The sequence below is a fragment of the Equus asinus genome, chromosome 25, assembly GCF_041296235.1.
Source record: "Equus asinus isolate D_3611 breed Donkey chromosome 25, EquAss-T2T_v2, whole genome shotgun sequence".
Taxonomy (NCBI): domain Eukaryota; kingdom Metazoa; phylum Chordata; class Mammalia; order Perissodactyla; family Equidae; genus Equus; species Equus asinus.
The window spans coordinates 10,803,309-10,823,500 of NC_091814.1; the positions used below are offsets into that span (position 1 = coordinate 10,803,309).

Here is a 20,192-nt window from a genome sequence, read left to right on the forward strand (position 1 = left end):
GCATCCTTGTCTGTGAACCAAATTGATGATGTTGGAATTGTTATCCTTGTTGATCTGTATAGTTTTTACAGAATATGCAAAAAGTTTGGAATTTAGGCACCTGGCATTATTCTACAGGACACTGCTCTTTGGCTTTTCTCGTATTTTAGATTTTTTAATATTAGTATCCTGTGTTTATTATTCCAGTACTCTTTCTTGTTTTCTGCTTTTTAATTGTATCCTGTCCTCATTTCAGGGATATAATGTCCTTTCTGAGCATATTTTTATAGCTTTTAAAAAGTATTCCAGGGTGGATATTTATTATATCTTTTTAAAAAGTATTCCTGTGTTCCTGGTGTTGACTCTCTTTCCTCCTATTGCTGCTGCTGCTTCCTTTTTCCAGATTTGTTTTAGAATCTCTTGTTCTTGTTGGTAGTTTTCCTGGACTATTTTGTGTCCTCTGGCTGTCTGTTCATGTGCGCCAGTGATGTGCCAAAGCTGATGGGCTGCTTGTCCTGAGCAGGTACGTGGGCTCTTGGTCCTTATTGCAGCATTGCTGGTTGGTGAGCTGGCTTTCACATTGAGCGGGTCTTCCCAGATGTCTGTATATTTGAAGTCTTTTTACTGGGCCACTCAGTTTCTCCAGAGATGAATCCTTTAATATCGTTCTTGGCAGAAGGAGGGTAGGGGTTGGAATAACCCTGTTTGCCTAAATTGAAGAGACAACATGAGTCAAGTGTTCATGGCACTCCCGTTATTTGGTGTGCAGAATTTCTCTCAGTTCCCCCACTGTGTGGTACCTTGTCCTTGTAAGTCCTAAGCTTTTGGAGGATTTTAGAGTCTCTATTCTCATAATCACCCTTTGACTAGGCACCTGTGTTTTGCTTCCACTGTTCTTAATCTGTTATCATTCGTCCAGCCACTTTCCATTTTCTAAAGTGTTGAACTTTTCATCCACTGTTGCCTCCTATATCATTTGTGTGTGTGTGTGTGTGTGTGTGTGTGTGTGAGGAAGATCCTCCCTGAGCTGACATCTGTTGCCAAGCCTCCTCTTCTTTCCACTTGAGGAGGATTAGCCCTGAGCTATAACATCTGTGCTAATCTTCCTCGACTTTGTATGTGGGATGCCTCCACAACAAGGCTGAGGAGTGGAGTAGGTCTGCACCTGGGATCCAAACCAGCAAACCCAGGCTGCCGAAGTGGAGCACATGGAAATTTAACCACTTGGCCACAGGGCTGGACCCTCATATATCTTTTTAAAATCCCTGTATTACCATTTAGTGGTGACATTTTGATTACAGTAAATGCTGAAGCTTGCACCCATTTCAGCACTCATCTAAATTAACTTCAGCCTATTTTTGTAGCATTTACTAGAAAAAAATTTCACTGTTTTCCAGAAAGATAATTAGAATTTTTTTGGCAGTTTGACTAACTGAGAAATATATTTTTTCAGGCAGTCCAGCTGCCGGAAGAGATTTTCCAGTTGTATTAAAACTTGGAATTTTGTCTTTGATCCGTGAGAACCTATGTTCACTCTGTGGTAGATGGTACCTCTGGTGGGATGCCGATGAGGGTCTAGGTGTGTGGTCTCCAACCTCCCCTTGACTGCAGAGTGATGACAGGGAGCACAATTAAAAAGAGTAAAAGTAAATGTGAAAGACTGGTAATTAAAGTAGCCCCAATCAAAATTAAATAAAAAACAGAGTTGCTTTATCTTGAATGCCAGGGTTTCTTTATGTTTGTAAGTTGAGGATTGCATGCAATATGAAGCTACATATGTTGATCATATTTGACACTTCTCGGTTCTTTATTTTTTTCCACTTGTTGATAGAACACGTCATTGAAAGCCCCCTGCTGATTTAATTAGCAAATGCTAATTAGAATTACAGCTGGTTGGATTTGGGTACAAGTGTGAAGCAGTTGATCTCTTGAGAATGAAAATGTTTGCTTTCATTCTCTCTAGAGAAAACATACTTATAGCTGATCTCATAATGTTGTGAAAATATATTTTTTGTTAACCTGCTATTAAATATGCTTCACTTCAGAATCGTTCTCTCACCTCTCTGTGCTTGCTAGTATCAGCTTGTCACGGTTTCTCTTTAGCAGTGATTCATGATCTTGGCAGATCACTCAACTTTTTTGAGCCTTTGTGTCCTCATCTGTAAAATGGTGCTGTTATTGTCTGCTTTGCTTTTTAAATAGTTGCAAAAATCAAATGTGATAATAGACTTGAAAGTACTCTAATAGCAGAAAATGCTTTACAAGGTTACACTATTGTCATTACTGTAATCATTATTTGCTGGCCTGTTATCTCTCCCTCCTTCTATATACAGTAATATACTGAAAAGAGCACACGGGCCTTAAAGTCAGAAAATCCTGCCTTCTTCATTTATTACTCGTGAGCATTGCAGAGTCCCTTAATCCCTGTTTGAGCCTCAGTTTTCTCTTTCTTAAGTGGGGTTAGTTATATTAGGATTGTGGTGAGGCTCATGAAGATGCTTCATGAGATCTGTAAAAAATATTGTAAATCTAAGGGATTATTTTTGTGATTCTCATTTTCTCAGATTTGCCGCTTGTTCCTTTAATATTACAGAGAAGCAGGGAAAGAGTCGAGTATTAAAAGTGTGTTTGGAATAAAGAAGTATGTTCTCAGTTACCTTTAACTAGGTGATCTTACTGTCAGTGAGATTTATACTGAGGGATAGTGTGCAATGAATGAGTGATCCAAGACTCCACAGGGTGGAATATCCAGCAGAGACTCCCAGACGGTTTAGAGAGGGACCGAAAAGGCTTTAGCCGTGCTCTGTCCTTTGAAAAGTAAATGTGTGAGATCCCCATGTGGATCCCAAACCCATCAGTGTCAGTGGGATCAGAAATGCAACACCTTCTTCACAAGATAGTCTTAGCCCATGTGGAATACAGGCTGTTTGCCCTGGTTATTGCTTTGAATAGAATTAATCCATTTTTCTTTAGTATCTAACATTTCTCTTTTGTGTTTTATGTTCTTAGAAAACCATATGTACTTATTTGAAGGTAAAGATTATTCTAAGGAGCCTAGTAAAGAAGATAGACAATCATTTAAGCAACTGGTAACTCTTCAGAAAACCCTTCTGGAGGAAACTAGTCAAGAGGGCCGGTTACTTCGAAATAAAGGCAGTGTAAGAACTATTGATTTATGTAAAAGAATAAATTTTTCCAAACTCTCATCCTAAGAGAACCAAAAATGATTCTGGAGTGATTTATTAAGAAATAAGTATGTAAGTATTTGTTGAAATGTATATATAATTCACTGTACTTTTTATACATAGTATAAAAACTATGTAGAAGGTTGGCAGAAAAAATGTTAACAAGGGAAGAGTATTTTACCATTTAATGCACTTGAAAGCAGCCGTGTCAATCTAGGACATCCTGAAGAGATCACTGTATTATCACCAAAATACCATACTTTGCTGCTAATAATTGTAACCCTATATAGCACGCAAGCAGATGGCAGTCATAAACAATATGTAATAGCCACAGTATTTGGCACTTAGTATGTGCTTGTTAAATTCCAGCTGTCATTAAGATAATCATCATGTTGAAATATTCTGTTTAAGAAAGAATTATGTAATACATTGTAGGAGGATTTCCATTAAAAATGGTTAAACCTAAAATGGCATCCTGCTGGGCATACTTTCAATTAAAAAAATGTTAGTTTTCTGAAGTACCTTTTTTCTAATGAAATTAATTAAAATGGCATATTGTGTACCAAGCACGTCAGTGCTTTGCTTGATTTTAGAGCACAATATCCTAGTCACCATGCATATGAGATACATAATATGAACAGTAAATTGAAATGTCTTGCCACCACTTCCTACCATGCAAGGTGTCTTGGAGATGCAGTGTTTTATGAAATATTCAGCATGTTGCTTCCATACAGATTGTGTTTAGGAACAAATGAAACTCATGAAGGAACTGGCTGTCCCCAACCTTCCTGATTATAGAGCTTATTCTTCCTACAGGTTCTCATCCCAGGCCTTGTGGAGGGCTCTACCAAGAGGAAGCGGATTCTGAGCCCAGAAGAGCTGGAGGACAGGAGGAAGAGAAGACAAGAAGCAGCAGCCAACAGAAAGAGACTAATGGAGGAGAAGAAAAGGAAAAAGGAAGAAGAGGAACATAAGAAAAAGTATGTGTGATCAAAAAAGTGTTAATTGATTGTATTGTTAATAAAAATGAGGGTCATAATTGATAAAGGAATCGTTCTTGTATACTGAGTCCACAGTTGAACATCACTTTAAAATTCCAGAAAACTTCTATAAAGCTAGTAGTTCCTACTGGTAATAGAATACTTTTCTAAAGATTAAACTTTAACCTTAGCAGTCAGTCTACTTAAGTGAAAAGTCCTGAGTGCCTAAGGCAGAGAAGATGCATTCAGTTGAAGCAAGAAAATTTTAAGATTTTATTGTAGCTGTCTGACAAAGAGTGGTTTACTTGAACAGTACCTTTTAGTAACATTCTTAAAAACAGGGACATCCGATGGCTGCTCATTACTGAAGTAACGTCAGGTGGCATTTAAGCTAATCAATGGGACTTGTTTGTTTACAAATAGGCAGAAAACCTCAAATCAAAGTGAGCTTCTGATTGCATTTCCACTTGACACTGTTTGTGAATAGCAGTACACAATGTGCTCCAAGGGACATTGGGATAGGCCTGGTTAATTTCCTTTTCTCTCTGGCCTGTTGAAGGATGGCCTGGTGGGAGTCCAACAGTTACCACTCCTTCTGCCTGCCTTCCAAGGATAGCGAACCAGAGGACCTAGAGGATGGGGAAGATGAGAGCCCTGTCCATCTGGATTATGAAGACCCAGACTCGACCTCCATCAACTATGTTAGTGGTGACGTCACCCACCCACAGGCTGGGGCAGAGGATGCTGTCATCGTGCACTGCGTAGGTAGGAGAAGTGGTACAGGCCTGGGGTGGGTTCCTCAATTTTTATGGTGCCAAAAACTGGGGAGGATGTGGCAGAACGCTGACATAGGGGTGATTGATGGGCGCAGTGCAGCCTAAGAAAGGTAGACTTTAGAATTCGGAGACTTGGGTTTGACCCTTGGCTCCCTTGTTGACCCGACTGAGTAGCCCAGCCTCCCTGTACCTCAACTTCATTATCTGTATAATGGGGTAACACTGCCCTATTCTCTGCACAAGGTTTTTAAGAGGGTGAAAGGAGGCAACATCTATAAGATAAATGAATTCGCTGAGAAAAAGCAAAATTCCAGTCATGTTCCACCCTCATGACCTTTGCACTTTTTACCACCTCTGCCTGGAACCCTCTTTCCCTGACAGCCACATCAAGCATTGTTCAAATGTCTGTGTCTCAGAGAGGTCTCCCCTGATTGCCTCAAATAAAACAGATGCCTCTATTATTCTCTATCCCTTTCCTACCTTATTTTACTTTATTACACGTATCACCACCTGACATATTATGTATGTATTTGTTTATTTGACTATCTCATTACACTAGAAAATAAGCTTCATGGGATTTTTTTCTTTTTGTCGTCTGCTATAACCCTAGTGCTGAGAACAGTGCCTGACAAGTAATACATGCTAACAAATATTTGTAGAATGATTGAATGAATGAGCAGAAATAAAAGGTGCTCACCAGCTATGATAGTGCCAACTTGAATACATCATTAACCTTTCCTGTTCTTCATCTTTACAATGAAAGTTGTGTGCGGTTGTATTACCAGTGCTTCAGCTCTCTCTGTTATATCTTCCGTCCATCCTTCCTCAGTCATGTCCCAGGAATTACAGGAGTACCACAGAGATTTTGCTCTTTCAGAACACACCTTTTTTTAATGCTTTCCTGTTATGATGGCCAGGTATATTCCAGAAAACCTAAACATATTTGAGAAGTCCAACCTGTGATATTCCTAGGAGATTAGATAGTTTTTTCTTCCCTTTGAAAAATCATTCTTCTGCAAGTCTATTTGGTGTACCATTATTTTTTTAAATCGTGGACTGGACTTTTCCTCCCATAGACAAAAATTTTCTTTTTCTTCTCTCAGATGATTCTGGCCGCTGGGGCCGAGGTGGTTTATTCACAGCTCTGGAAACACGATCTGCTGAGCCAAGAAAAATATATGAGCTGGCTGGGAAAATGAAAGGTAAGAAGCAAAGCAAAGAATGGTTAGGGCTGGAATAAGAGAAGAGAGGACACTTAGGACAGGCATCATGTGGGTTAAAAAGCACTAGATAAGGAGTTGGAAGAGCTGGTTGGATTCTGAATTCTGTCATCAGTTACCTACTTATGTGACTTCGAGGCAGTCCCTTGCCATCCTTCTGCCTGTTTTCTCATTTCTAATTTCTAAGTAATATTTGTTCCACCTACTCATGAGACTCTAATTAGGATAATGAATGTGCAAGTATTTTGATAAATGTCCGTCTCTGCGTGCATGTTAAAGTATTGGCATGAAGGTCATTTCATTGTTTACCTGACTCACCCCACCTTTGTAAGGGAATATCTCACCAAAATGTCAGACCTGTGGGAGAGAAATCAGACACACCGTTAGAATGCTAACAAGAGCTCAGGTTGGGTGCTGAGGGGAAGGATTAGGAAGTTAACCACAGGCTGGGGTACAACACTCGCTGGAGACAGAAATAAAGCTGTTCAGGGCTAGGAAACTTGGGAGGCTGGACAGTGATCTCCCTCAGCATAGAGAAGGGGAAAGGGTACCTTCTTTTATGTGCAGAAATCAAAAAGTGGCAGGAGGAGTAAAATTATTGTGATCATTTCTTTGGGACTTGAGAGGCCAAAGGACCTTGTCTAGGAGAGAAGGACCCTTCAGATTTCTTAGAGATTGGTTTTTCTTAATTCTTCTGCCCAGTTCTCTATGGTGGAAAGGGATGTAAGGACTTAGAGTGAATTCTCTTTCTACTAAAACAGATTACTGAAAGAAGGGTTCAATATGTGTTAAAATAATTAACCCAGATCTAGATATTGATTGGGCCATTGGAAAGGCAGAGAGTTCAGGATAGGTCAGAGCTAGAGATCCAGACTGAGGAATCCCTATTTGGATCCTTGTTTGAAACTGTGAGGGACATAGGACAGAGAAATGAGAAGACAGAGAACAGAAAATGGAAAACACCTCTGCTTAGGAGTAGAGGCAGGAAGGGGAGACAGAACGAATTGCCAGATAAATAAGAGAACCTTGAGAGTGTAGTATTTTGAGGTACAAGGGAGGAGAGGATTTCAAGAAAAGGTCTGCATTTTCAAACACTGAAGTCAGGATGAGAATTAGGAAAAGGCCATTGGATTTGCCCCAAGGCAGTCACATGCTCTTGGAACACTTTGAGGAGAGTGTGAAGACTAAACCCTGGGTGCACACAGTTAAGGTATAAGTGGTCACTAAGAAAACAGAGGGGAGTGAGTACTCTTCTTCAGAAGGATTGAAATAGGGGAGCAGGGTAGATGAAAGTGTGGGCTAGAATTACCAGAGAGGGCTTCATGGAGATGGTGAATGTTATCTTGGCCCTGGAAAGATGGGTTGAATTTAAGTAGGTGGAGAGAAATGGCAAGAGGATCCCTAACTTGCATCTCTTTCTTTCAGTATTCCCACAAGTCCTACCATCCCCGGTACAGGGTATTGAATGACCCAGGCAGTTACAGAGTGAATGTGTTTGGGGGATGGTGCATAGGCCAGGCAAGCCAGAGTAGAGGGTTTAGGCTGAGGAATAGAGTAGAGTTATATTTTAAAGAGAGATTTGGGCCACATTATGGAAGATTTTATATGGCTTGTCCTGGGAGATGCCATTCTAAGCAGGACCTTATCCAATGGGTAGTGACTAATCATTTGGGAGATTTGAGGAGAAGAATGTCATAGCAGAGCCAGTATGTTAGAATGACTTAAGAGATTAGGGTGTGCAGGGTGGATTAAGAGGACAAAAGATTCAAACTGAAGCATGTAAAGCCATAGAATTATTTTAGCACATTTTTCTAGAGCATCAATTTGATTTGATTTGGATGAGGCAGGTATACAAGTAGATATAGATATAGTAGTATGCAATATTTGAATGGTTTAAAACAATCATAAGACTTCTAAAGGAATTTTAACTTCGTAGCGCTCTCTCTTTCCTGTCCCCCCAGATGCCTCTGGGTTTTGCGTTCACTCTCCAATGCCTGCAGGATTACTTTGTAGGTAACATTTAAGGGGCACTGAATTAGATGATCATAAAAATTCAGGAGTGAAGGGCATGACACTGGCTTCGTGGCAATGTAAGACATCCCTCCTTTTTATCCCCCTTTTTAATTACCAAATTAGGTATCCATACACAAACAAAAGCACCTTGATGGGTCTTTGGGGACCTAGCACCTTACTCCAAGGGACCCAAGAGGAGTCTTGCCCACCAGCTCAGCCAGTAAGAGACAGACAAACCTCCATGTGGGCTGCAGAGCTAGTGAAACTCCTTCTTGCCACCATCAGGCAAAAATCAGGTGAATGCTGACCCGAGCAGTTACTCACACCTGAGACAGAACTTGTAGAAGTCTAGCCTTCCCAAAGGGAGACTCCAACATATTGTTGGAGAAAAAGAAAAAGATATGAGTTTGATCACAGTGGAGGTTTGGAGGATAAGAGAAACTTTCTCAGTGCTGTCCCCTTTACCCCAGGGAAACACTGAACAGAGCTGATTTATCTGGTGAAGGCAGCCTCTCCTGCAAGGAAAAGGGAAGTGGTGAGTGAGAACCCAGCTGTCCTGGCCAGGCAGGACATAATTAGAGAAACCCGTTTGTCTCCACCAGCACTCAGAGTGCTGGTACTAAGGTGAGAGCTCTATGACTGGGGAGAGGAAGGATACTGGGAAAGAGGCAGGTAAGAATTTCAAACAGCATCAAAGGGATTGTGCTCAGGAGGAAGTTCACCCGTGAGCCTCTGGGAATACCAACCCTGGGGAGCTCCTTACTGGGCCCCCGCGTACCCCCAGTGCCCTGAATGCTAAACCCACACCTCCCTTGACTCTGCTGCTGGCTTCTGAGTGTGTCTGTGTGAGCACACTCAGAAAACAGGCCATGGTTGGTGGGCAAGGAATAAACTACAAACTTGAGCTATAGCTCCAACTGTTCGAAGGCAAAAGAGAGATTTCCAATAGCCAGCATGGTGAATTGTAAGAACCAGAGAAGATGCAAAAGCTTAAAATTTAGCCACAAGAGAGAGCAAGAAGAGTGGAGGAGGTACACCTCACAATAACAATACCATAGAACACAACACCCCTTTGCAGAAGGCAACAAGCAGAGTTAAAGACATGTCTGCTATTTCAAATGTGAAAGCACCAGCGCGTAACTATGAGGAATGTGAAAAATCAAGAAAATGACAGTTCTCCAGCAACCAAGTTCAAAAGCACAGAGTATCGTGATCTAAACTGATAAAGAATTCAGAATAGTTATGAAGAAATTTGAGTTACAAGAAAACTCAGAAAGGCAATTCATTGAAATCTGGAATAAAACATATGAACGAAATGAGTTCTTTTCCAAAGAGAATGAAATTATAAAAAAAAAAAAAAGAATTCTGGGGCTGAAGAATTCAATGAATGAGATGAAGAATGCAATAGAGAGCAGCTGTAATAGGGCCAACAATGTGGAAGAAAGAATAAGTGACTTGGAAGATAGGAGTTTTGAAATAACACAGAAGAGATGAGAGAATAGAGATTTTTTTAAAAGAGCGAAGAAAGCGTACATGAGCTATGGGATTGGATAAAAAAGACAAATATCAGAATAAGCAGGCTTCCAGAAGGAGAAGAGAGGGAGAAGGGGGCAGAAAGTTTATTTAAAGAAATATTAGCTGAGAACTTTCCCAAACTGGGGAAAGACTTGGACGTACAAGTTCATGAAACTAGTAAGTCACCTTATTATGTCAATGCAAAAAGACCTTCCCCAAGGCACAGTGTAATGAAATTGTCAAAAATCAATGATAAAGAAAGAATCTTAAAGGAAGCCAGGGGAAAAAAGAACATAACCTAAAAGGGAACCCCCATTAAGCTATCAGATTTCTCAGCAGAAAGTTGATAGGCCAGGAGAAAGTGGAATGACATCTTCAAAGTGTTGAAAGAGAAAAATTGCCAACCAAGAATACTGTATCTGGCAAAGTTATCCTTCAGATGTAAAGGAGAAATAAAGACTTCCAGACAGGCAAAAGATGAGAGAGTTTACCATCACTAGACCTCCTATGCAAGATGCTGAAAGGAGTAAAGGTGAAAAATAGACTTAGAAAACTGTCACTATATGTTAGTTATGGTGCGTTAAGCACTCAACTATAGTATAAGGGTTAAAAGAAAAGAGTAGTAGAAATAACCTAGCTGTGATAAATTGTTAATGAATACACAACATAAAAAGAAGTAAATTGTGACAGCAATAATATAAAAGGGGAGCCTTTATAGGCGGTTGGACATAAGTTGCTATCAGCTTAAAATGGACTGTTTTATCTATAAGATGTTTTTGGTAAGCCCCATGGTAACTGCAAAGCAAAAACCTAGAGCAGATTCATAAGAGAAGAAGGGGAAGCAGAGCCTGCCACCACAGAAAATAACCAATTTGCAAAGGTAGACAGAAACAGAGGGAAAAAGAAAGACTGGAACTACAAAACAACTAGAAAGCAATTAACATGGCATTTGTAAGTACTTATATGTCAATAATTACTCAATGTAAATGGATTGAATTCACCAAGCAAAAGGCATGGAGTGTCTGGATGGATAAAAAGACCCAACTATTTGCTGCCTACAAGAGATCAACCTGAGCCTTAAAGACACACACAGGTTCAAAGTGAAAGGATGGAAAAAGATCCTCCATGCAAGTAGAAGCCAAAAGAAAGTGTGAGTAGCTATACTTATCAGATAAAATAGACTTTAAGCCAAAAATGGTAACAAGAGACAAGGAAAGTCATTATATAATGATAAAGGGATCCATCAATCAAGAAGATATAACAATAGTTTATGAGCATCCAACATTGGATCACCTATATATATTAAGCAAATATTAACAGATGTGAAGGGAGAAATAGACAACACAGTAATAGTAGAGGACTTTATACCCCACTTTCAGTAATGGATAGATCATCCAGACAGAAAATCTATAGGAAATTATGGGCTTGGACCACATCTTACACCAAATCAACCTAATAGATATCTGTAGAGCATTCCATCAAACAGCAGCAAAGTACACATTCTTCTCAAGTGCACATGGAACATTTTCAAGGATAGGTCATATAGTAGGGCACAAAACAAGTCATAGCAAAATAAGAGGATTGAAATCGTACCAAGTATCTTTTCTGGCCACAATGGTATGAAACTAGAAATCAACAACATGGGGAAAGCTGGAAAACCTACAAATATTTGAAAACTAAATAGCACACAGCACACTTCTGAACAACTAATGGGTCAAAGAAGAAATCTAAAGGGAAACCAAAGAAACCCTCAGAACAAATGAAAATGAAATACAACATACCAAAACTTAAGGGATGCTGCAAAAGCAGATCTGAGAGGGGGGTTTATAGTGATAAATGCATATAAGAAATTAGAAAGTTCTCAAACAATGTAACTTTACAACTCAAGGAACTAGAAAAAGAAGAGCAAATTAAGCGCAAAGTTAGCAGAAGGAAGAAGGAAATAAATACCAGAGCTGAGATAAATGATATAGAGATCAGAAAAACAGAAAAAGATCAGTGAAACTAAGAGCTAGTTTTAAAAAAAAAAGAAAGAAATTGACAAACCTTTAGCAAGAGTAAGAAAAAAGAGGACTCAAAATCAGAAATGAAATAGGAGAAATTAAACTGACACTACAAAAATACATAGGCTCATGAGAGACCATTATGAACAATTATACATCAACAGATTACATAACCTAGAAGAAATGGATAAATTTGTAGAGTCATACAACCTACCAAGACTGAACCAGGAAGAAACAAGGTCTGAACAAACCAGTAATGAGTAAGGAGATTGATTCAGTAATTAAAAACCTCCCAACACAGAAAAACTCAGGACTAGATAGCTTCATGGGCAAATTCTACCAAACATTTAAAGAATTAATACTAATCCTTCTCAAATTCTTCCCAAAAAATTGAGGAGGAGGGAACACTTGGAAACTCTTTCTATAAGACCAGTATTACCCTGATACTAAAGCCAGATAAGAACACTACAAGAAGGCTGTAGACCAATATTCCTGATGAACATAGATGCAAAAAGTCCCAAACATATTAGCAAACCGAATTCAAGAACTCATTAAAGAGATTACACACCATGACCAAGTGAGAGTTCTCCTTGGGATGCAGGGATTGTTCAACATACGCAGATCAACAAAGGTTTTGAACCCCATTAATAGAATGAAAGATAAAAATCACATGATTCTCTTAATAGAGGCAGAAAAAGCATTTAACAGAATACTGGTAATAAAAACCCTCAACAGAATAGGTATATGAAGAACATACTTCAGCATAATAAAGTCCTTATATGATACCCACAGCTCACATTATATTCAATACAGAAAAATTGGAAGCTTTTCCTCTAAGATCAGGAACAAGACAAAGGTGCCCACTCTCACCACTCTCATTCAACATAGTGCTGGAAGGTCGAACTACAACAATCAGGCAAGACAAAGAAATTAAAGGGCATTCAAATCAGAAAGGAGAAGAAGGGAAAATTGTCATTATTTGTGGTTGATATGATCTTATAGAAAAATCCCAAAATTTCAACTAAAAACCTGTTGGATCTAATCAATGAATTCAGTAAAGTTGTAGGATATAAAATCATTACACAGGAATCAGTTGCTTTTCTATACACTAACAATGAAATATCTGAAAAAGAAACAAAACTATCCCATTCACAATAACATCAGATACAACAAAATACCCAGAAATAAGTTCAATCAAGGAGATGAAAGATCTAGACAATGAAAACTGCAAAACTTTGTTGAAAAAAAATCAAAGAAAACACAATTTGAAGGACATCCCATGTTCATGGATCAGAAGAGTTAATATTGTTAAAATGTCCATATTACCCAAAGCCATCAATGGATTCAATGTGATCCCTATCAAAATTCCAATGGCATTTTTCAGAGAAATAGAAAAAACAATCCTGAAATGTATACAGAATCACAATAGACCCCAAATAATCAAAGCAGTCATGAAAAAGAAGAGAAAAGCCAGAGGCATCACACTTCCTGATTTTAAACTGTGCTCCAAAGCTATAGTAATTAAAACAGTATGGTACTGGCTAAATATAGACACATAGACCAATGGAACCAAATAGAAAGCCGAGAATTAAACTGCATACACTGACAACTAGTATTTGATAAGGAGCTAAGAACATCCAATGGTGAAAGAATAGTCTCTTCAGCAAATGTGTTGGGAAAACGGGATAACTGCATGCAGAAAAATGAAATTGGACTCCTATTTTATACTACACATAAAAATTAACTCAAAATGGATCAAAGAGTTAAACTAAGAGCTGATACCATAGAACTCCTAGAAAATATAGGGAAGAAGCTCATCGACATTGGTCTTGGCAGTGATTTTTTGGATATGAAACCAAAAGCACAAACAACAAAGGAAAAAACAACAAGTGGGACTACATCAAGATTAAAAGCTTCTGCACTGCAAAAGAAACAACAAAATGAAAAGGCAACCTACAGAATGGGAAAGAATATTTGCAAACCATATATTGGATAAGGGGTTAATATACTACATTTGAAAAGAACTGAGACAACTCAATAAGAAAAAAAACCCCACAATCTGATCTTTTTAACAATCTGATTAAAGAATGAACAAGGGAACTGAATAGACATTTTTCCAAAGAAGACATACAAATGGCCAACTGGTACATGAAAAGATGCTTAACGTCACTAATAATCAGGGAAATAGAACTCAAAACCACAATGAGATATCACCTCCCACCTGTTAGAATGGCTATCATCAAGAAGACAAGAGCTAACAAGTGTTGGCAAGGATGTGGAGAAAAGGGAACCCTTGTACACTGTTGGTGGGATTGTAAACTTGTTCAGCATACTATGGAGAACAGTATGGATGATCCTCAAAAAGTTGAAAATAGAACTACCATATGATCCAGCAATCCCGCTTCTGGATATATATCTAAAGGAAATGAAATCAGGTTATCAAAGAGATATATGTACTCCCATGTTGATTTCAGCATTTCACAATAGCCAAAATATGAAAACAACCTAAGTGTCTGTCAACAGATGAATGGATAAAGACAATGTGGTATGTATACACAATGGAATACTATTTAGCCATGAGAGAAAAGGAAATTCTGCTGTTTGTGACAACATGAATGTACCTTGAGGACATTTTGCTAAGTGAGATAAGTCAGACGGGGAAACACAGATGCTGTGTGATATCCCTTATATGTGGAATCTGAAAAAACCAAACTCGAAAAAACAGAGTGGAATGGTGGTTACTGGGCCTAAGGGGTGGGGGAATGGGGGAGATATTTAAGGGTACATGCAACTTGCAACTGTCTACTTGGAACTAGTAGATAAACGAATCTTGGAGATCTAATACACAGTACAAGAACCACAGACAAGAAAACTTGTATCATAAACCTTAAAGTTGCTAAGAGACTAGATCTTAATTGTTCCCACCACTGGAAAAAATGATAATTAACATGACATGATTGAGATGTTAGCTAGTGCTATAGTGGCAATCATATTGCAATATAAATGTGTCAAATCAATGTGCTGTATGCCTTAAACTTACACAATGCTGTCAATTATATCTTAATAAAGAAAAAACAAGAACAGATGTTGGTAAGGATGTGGAGAAATTGGAACACTTGTACACTGACAGTGGGACTGTCAAATGGTGTTGCTACTGTGGAAAACAATATGGCGTTTCCTCAAAAAATTAAAATAAAATTACTATATGATCCAGCAATCCCACTTATGGGTATATACCCAAAAGAATTGAAAGCAGGAACTCGAGCAGATGTTTGTACACCCATGTTCATGTCAGCATTATTCACAATGGCCAAAAGGTGGAAGCAAGTGTCCATTGATGAATGAATGGATAAACAAAATGTAGTATAAATATATAAATATAATAGAATTTTATTCAGCCTTACAAAGGAAGAAAATTCTAATACATGCTACAACGTGGAGGAACCTTGAGGACACTATGCTAAGTGAAATAAGCCAATCACAAAAGGACAAGTACTGTATGATTGCAGCTATATGAAGTAACTACAATAGTCAAATTCATAGAGACAGAAGGTAGAATGGTAGTTGTAGCAGGAATGGGGAGATATTGTTTAATGGTTATAGAGTTTCAGTTTTGCAAGATGAAAAGAGTTGTGGAGATCAATTACACAATAGTGTGAATGTACTTAAGACTACTGAACTGTACACTAAAAACGGTTAAGATAGTAAATTTGATGTTACATGTATTTTACAACAATTAAACATTTAAAAATAAAAATTGAGCAAAAAAAAATTGAGTGCATCAAGTCACTGGCTAAGGCAGCGACTGAGGCCAGGAAAGTGAGGAAAGGTGGGTTTGAAACCCAAGTGGATATGGAAAAGGCAAGGTGTAAGGAGGACCCAGAGTAGTCCCTGTTCAGGGATCTCAGTCCATAGTAAACTTGATGTTCTTTCTGTTGCTCCTTTTTACTTTACCTTAGATTTGAGTTTGGGAGGTGTCCTTTTATTTCCTGTTGATGATAAAGAGTCAAGAAACAAAGGGCAAGATTTGGTAAGTAAAAAAACCACATCTCTTATTAGAACTAAAGGTTGGCTCATATTAACCTCCTCTTGAAACCTCTCTGCTCCCTCTGGCCTAACAGTGTATTAGTTTGCTGGGGCTGCCATAACAAGATACCACAGACTGGGTGGCTTAAAAAACAAATTTATGGGGGCTGGCCCAGTGGCATAGTGGTTAAGTTCACACACTCCACTTCAGCGGCCCGGGGTTCATCGGTTCAAATCCTGGACGCTGACCTGCACACCGCTCATCAAGCCATGCTGTGGCAGTGTCCCACATACAAAAAAAGAGGAGGATTGGCACAGATGTTAGCTCGGGGCCTCTCTTCCTGAAGCAAAAAGAGGAAGATTGGCTACAGATGTTAGCTCAGGGCCAATCTTCCTCACACACACAAAACAAATTATTTTCTCACAGTTCTGGGGGCTACACATCCAAGATTAAGGTGCCAGCAGAGTTGGTTTCCTCTGAGGCCTCTCTCCTTGGCTCATAGATAGTCGCCTTCTCTCTCTGTCCTCACGTGGTCTTTCCTCTGTGCGCATGCATCCCTGGTATCTCTCTGAGTGTCCACATTTCTTCTTATAACGACACCAGTCACATTGGGTTAGGCCCCACCCTAATGGCTGCATTTTAAAATAATCGCTTCTTTAAAGGCCCTACCTCCAGTCACATTCTGAACTAATAGGGGTTAGGGCTTCAACATACGAATTTTGGGGGGCACAGTTCAGCCCATAATAAGCAGGTTGGGCCTCGTCTCCACTGCAGCAGCCGAGCTGCCCCCCACCCCCAACCCCATGCCTCAGTCCATCACACCTCCTGGAGTGCTGTCCTCTACTTGCTTGTTCCCCCTGCACTGACCTAGACGGCAGGCTCCTCCCAAGTGCTCAGACTCATTTCTTTTATCCTCAATAATTCATGCGGTACTGGCTCATAGGAAATACTCAGTAAACATTTACTGAATGAATAAGAGAGCATGACAAAATGCTAAGGATTTTATCATTTATTACATGAAAAGTTCTATGAAAGATCATGTTTTCTAGCCAACCATAAGCAGAGGAGAGGAACCAATTCATATTTCCTCTGCCTGCATTACAACTCTCCTTTTGCATCTTAAGTGTCTCCCACTTGCCTGTCATTTGGAATTCCTCTGAGATGGTTTATTTACCACACCTACATAGCTTTCTCCAAGGCCTGAATTCATATTCAAATTTCAAGCCAAATCTTATTGACTTAGAAAAGAAGAAATTTAGAAACCCTGCTGAAAGAGAGCATGTCCTCTTGAGGTTAGTGGCCCGCATGGCTAACAACAGAGTGGTTCCTGCTTGTTCATTCATTGAGTCATTTCTCAAATGCTAAAAAAAGAGAATGACACAGTGGTTATGCATAAGCAGTTCTGAATCCAGTGACTCTAGTGTTGATGGTGAGTAAACACCATGACTGTGATGTGACTAATGATGTCAGCCTCAGATGTTCCCTTGCCACACTCTCCAGCTCCACCCCACTTAGGTTAGGGCAGAGGGCTGGTTATTTGGCGTTTTGTCCTCACAGGATTTGTTTGAACAGAGGTCGAATGACTGCTTATCCTGGGGGTTGTGGCGCTGACTTGAGCGTCAGCTAGTGGGCTGGAGAGCAAGGACCTCTAATGTTCTTTGTGCTCCTAAGATTCTGAAACATTCTTTGCCCTCTAGAACATTTAGAAAGGATAGCATGTTTCGGACTCAAGTTTTAATGCATCTTAAAAAGAGGAAGAAAACCTTATATAAAGAAACCACCAAATAAAACAGTTATGATGGGGTGAGAAGTCAGATTGGGCAGAACATGCCTGTTACAGCAGAGCATTCAAAAGAGATGGAGCTAAGCCTGAGTGACCCATAAAGGGCTGTGCCCGTCGGGGGACTGCCCGCACCACTCCATGGGCTGGTCACTTAGGTGACAGTGTAGCCATCTCATGTCATGTCGACTGTTTAATGACTGTTCTCCTAGTTGGCCTTGATTGTGGCTCAGCATCGTGATCGCTTCAACGTCCTGTCTGGCATTAAGATGGCAGCCCTAGAAGAAGGCCTGAAGAAGATATTTTTAGCAGCAAAGAAAAAGAAAGGTAAGCTCTTCCATTTGTGCTCAGAAGTAAATGAATTTCTGTTTCCAATACGTGATGTGATTTTTAAAGGGAAGTGAGAAATGTCAAGATCCCATTTGATATACACGGTAAAGGTGAGACCTTGTATGAGACCACAGATGGAACCACCTCATCCTCCTGTATCTGTAAAGCCCTTTTTCCTTTCCAGATCACTTCTGCATCTATCTCTGGGGACCATCTGCACCCACTAGGGTATTTGTATCATGATTTTACAGAGGAGGAAGCAGAGGACCAGAAAGAGAGTACACTGGTCTCATACAGTTGGGAATTACTATTTATCATATCCCTTCTCAGAGAGTCACAGTCCACATTAGCAGACAGTTCTCTGCCAAAAACCAGAGTTGAGTTTTGTTTCCAAATGCGGTGTGTCTCAGAGTTTGTTGAACTGATTGACTTGTTAAAAGAATCTTTGCTTATTTTAAGTACATCTCAACCATCGATCGTATTCTATTTCCATTGTACCTGTTTATTTCCAGAGCCTATAGATCCTTGTGTTTGGTAGAATTATTTAAGTTTTCCCTGTTAGAATCCCTCCCCAGACGTAATCGTATGCTTTGAGTGGGATATTCCATGATCGTATACATTTTGTCCATTGAAAACCATGAAGTGACTCAGAGAATATAGATTATTTTCTCCTATGCATGTATTATACCGAATCAATTTTTGATAAATGAAGGCATCATGATGTATTCTTTTTTTTTTTTTAACAGCAAGTGTCCATCTTCCACGCATTGGACACGCCACAAAAGATTTTAACTGGTATGGTACTGAGCGACTTATTCGGAAACACTTGGCTGCAAAAGGCATCCCAACTTACATGTATCCTTTTGTTATCCTAATGGTGGGCCCTCCCAGCCTGAAAGGAAAGATGTCTTGCATTTTCTGGTGTCACTATTTAGTTCAAGGCCAAGTCCTCTTCTGCCACATTTTCACTCTGCCCCTCTTCAATGAGACAAAAACTAAGAAGCACTTTCTAACTTGTATATCCAAGGAGATAAATAGACCCAAGCATTTCTGGGTGCCAACAGCTAGATTAAAAGACATATGAAGGGGGGAATTAATTGAATAATTGTCATTTGATAACATACTGAATCTTTTTACAGCACTTCTCTAGAGATCCTTCAGGCCTCTGGACCAAGTCCTAATTCAAAGGGCTTCGCTCTGTTCACTAAAATAAATAATTAACCAAACAAACTAACAAGTAAACTATTTTATATCTGAACCTTTCTGAATGTATTCTTAAAGAGCAGTGTGAAATTCATTTTGTCCATTAGGGTTTAATTTAGTTTTGCTAGACTAATATTTTCTTCTAATGACCTCCTTGCTGTAGAAGTTAGCATTGTTTGAACTGTTACACTGAAACCAAAATCACTAGAAGAAGCTGAATTGACCCCCAAATGCTATAATCATACAGAAATTCCCATCTTTTTACTTTAGATACTTATTGAAATTCATTCATTCAGTGGTGGTTTTCAAGACATTTTAATCACTGTAAGAACTTAGCAGAGAAGTCATTATTTTATATGCTTGCACAATTCAAGCAGTTTCAAAAGAGTTGTAGTACATCAGATAACAGTAGCAATAATAATTGCTAGCAATACTGGAAGGATTTGTGATATGGTGAAAGGGAATTAAGGCATGCTATTTCTGGAGTGGTTATTTCACTTATTGCTAAACCAGAGAACTAGTAGTTTTAGGAAAGCTGATTTTAAAGTGATGACATATAATCCTTGACCGTCCTTATCAGATATTACTTTCCTAGAAGCAAGGCTGCTGTTTTTCCTTCACAGTCCTCACATTCCTCCTAAGGACAGCTGGTGCCTTTGCAGTCGGTCCAGCATCGGCTTCAGCCTTCAGCAATCAGCTAAGAAGATACTTGCTCAGAGCCACTGTAATAGAGTATTTCAGAAAGGTCTCAGGATCTGGTGGACCTCTAAGATGCTGTTTTTTGAATTCTCATTTTGTTCTCCTGGATGTGTTACTCTGATTTGGTACCTGTAATACAGGGATGTACAACTTATTCAGGAAAGTCTTTTGGCAGCTTGCCAGGGTCCCAGTTTGCATAGCTATTTGCATAATAATTTTTCTATCTCTAATGGTTTCATTGCTTTCTTTCCTGCCTATCAGACTGATTTCTTTAGAGAGGGGAAGGCTATATAGATTAAGAAGAAATGAAAGGTAACAGGAGACCAGGGTGGCTCTGGGAGAAGGAAGCACCTTCGGCCAATTCATGCCTTGAAAAGACAGTGCTCTGAGGGGCAGAGGCTGAGAAGTGAAAGTCCTCATCCAGACAACTGGAGCCTGTCCTGCCGTTCTTTTTGCACTGCTCAGCATCAAGATCTAGAAGA

General features: G+C 39.4%; 1 protein-coding gene across 3 annotated transcripts in view; it reads left to right on the forward strand.

Moving 5' to 3' along the window:
* CHD1L (chromodomain helicase DNA binding protein 1 like) overlaps nucleotides 1-19,940 on the forward strand; it is a 61,094-nt gene extending 41,154 nt beyond the window's left edge. For all 3 annotated transcript variants that reach the window (XM_044757982.2, XM_070496998.1, XM_070496999.1), the window contains exons 16-23: nucleotides 2,989-3,137; nucleotides 3,981-4,144; nucleotides 4,704-4,909; nucleotides 6,024-6,122; nucleotides 15,631-15,701; nucleotides 17,691-17,805; nucleotides 18,555-18,663; nucleotides 19,592-19,940. In XM_044757982.2, coding sequence (XP_044613917.2) covers nucleotides 2,989-3,137; nucleotides 3,981-4,144; nucleotides 4,704-4,909; nucleotides 6,024-6,122; nucleotides 15,631-15,701; nucleotides 17,691-17,805; nucleotides 18,555-18,663; nucleotides 19,592-19,652 — 974 coding nt within the window. In that variant the 3' untranslated portion in view covers nucleotides 19,653-19,940. The remainder of the gene's footprint in view (nucleotides 1-2,988; nucleotides 3,138-3,980; nucleotides 4,145-4,703; nucleotides 4,910-6,023; nucleotides 6,123-15,630; nucleotides 15,702-17,690; nucleotides 17,806-18,554; nucleotides 18,664-19,591) is intronic.
* The last annotated feature ends 252 nt before the right edge of the window (nucleotides 19,941-20,192 follow it).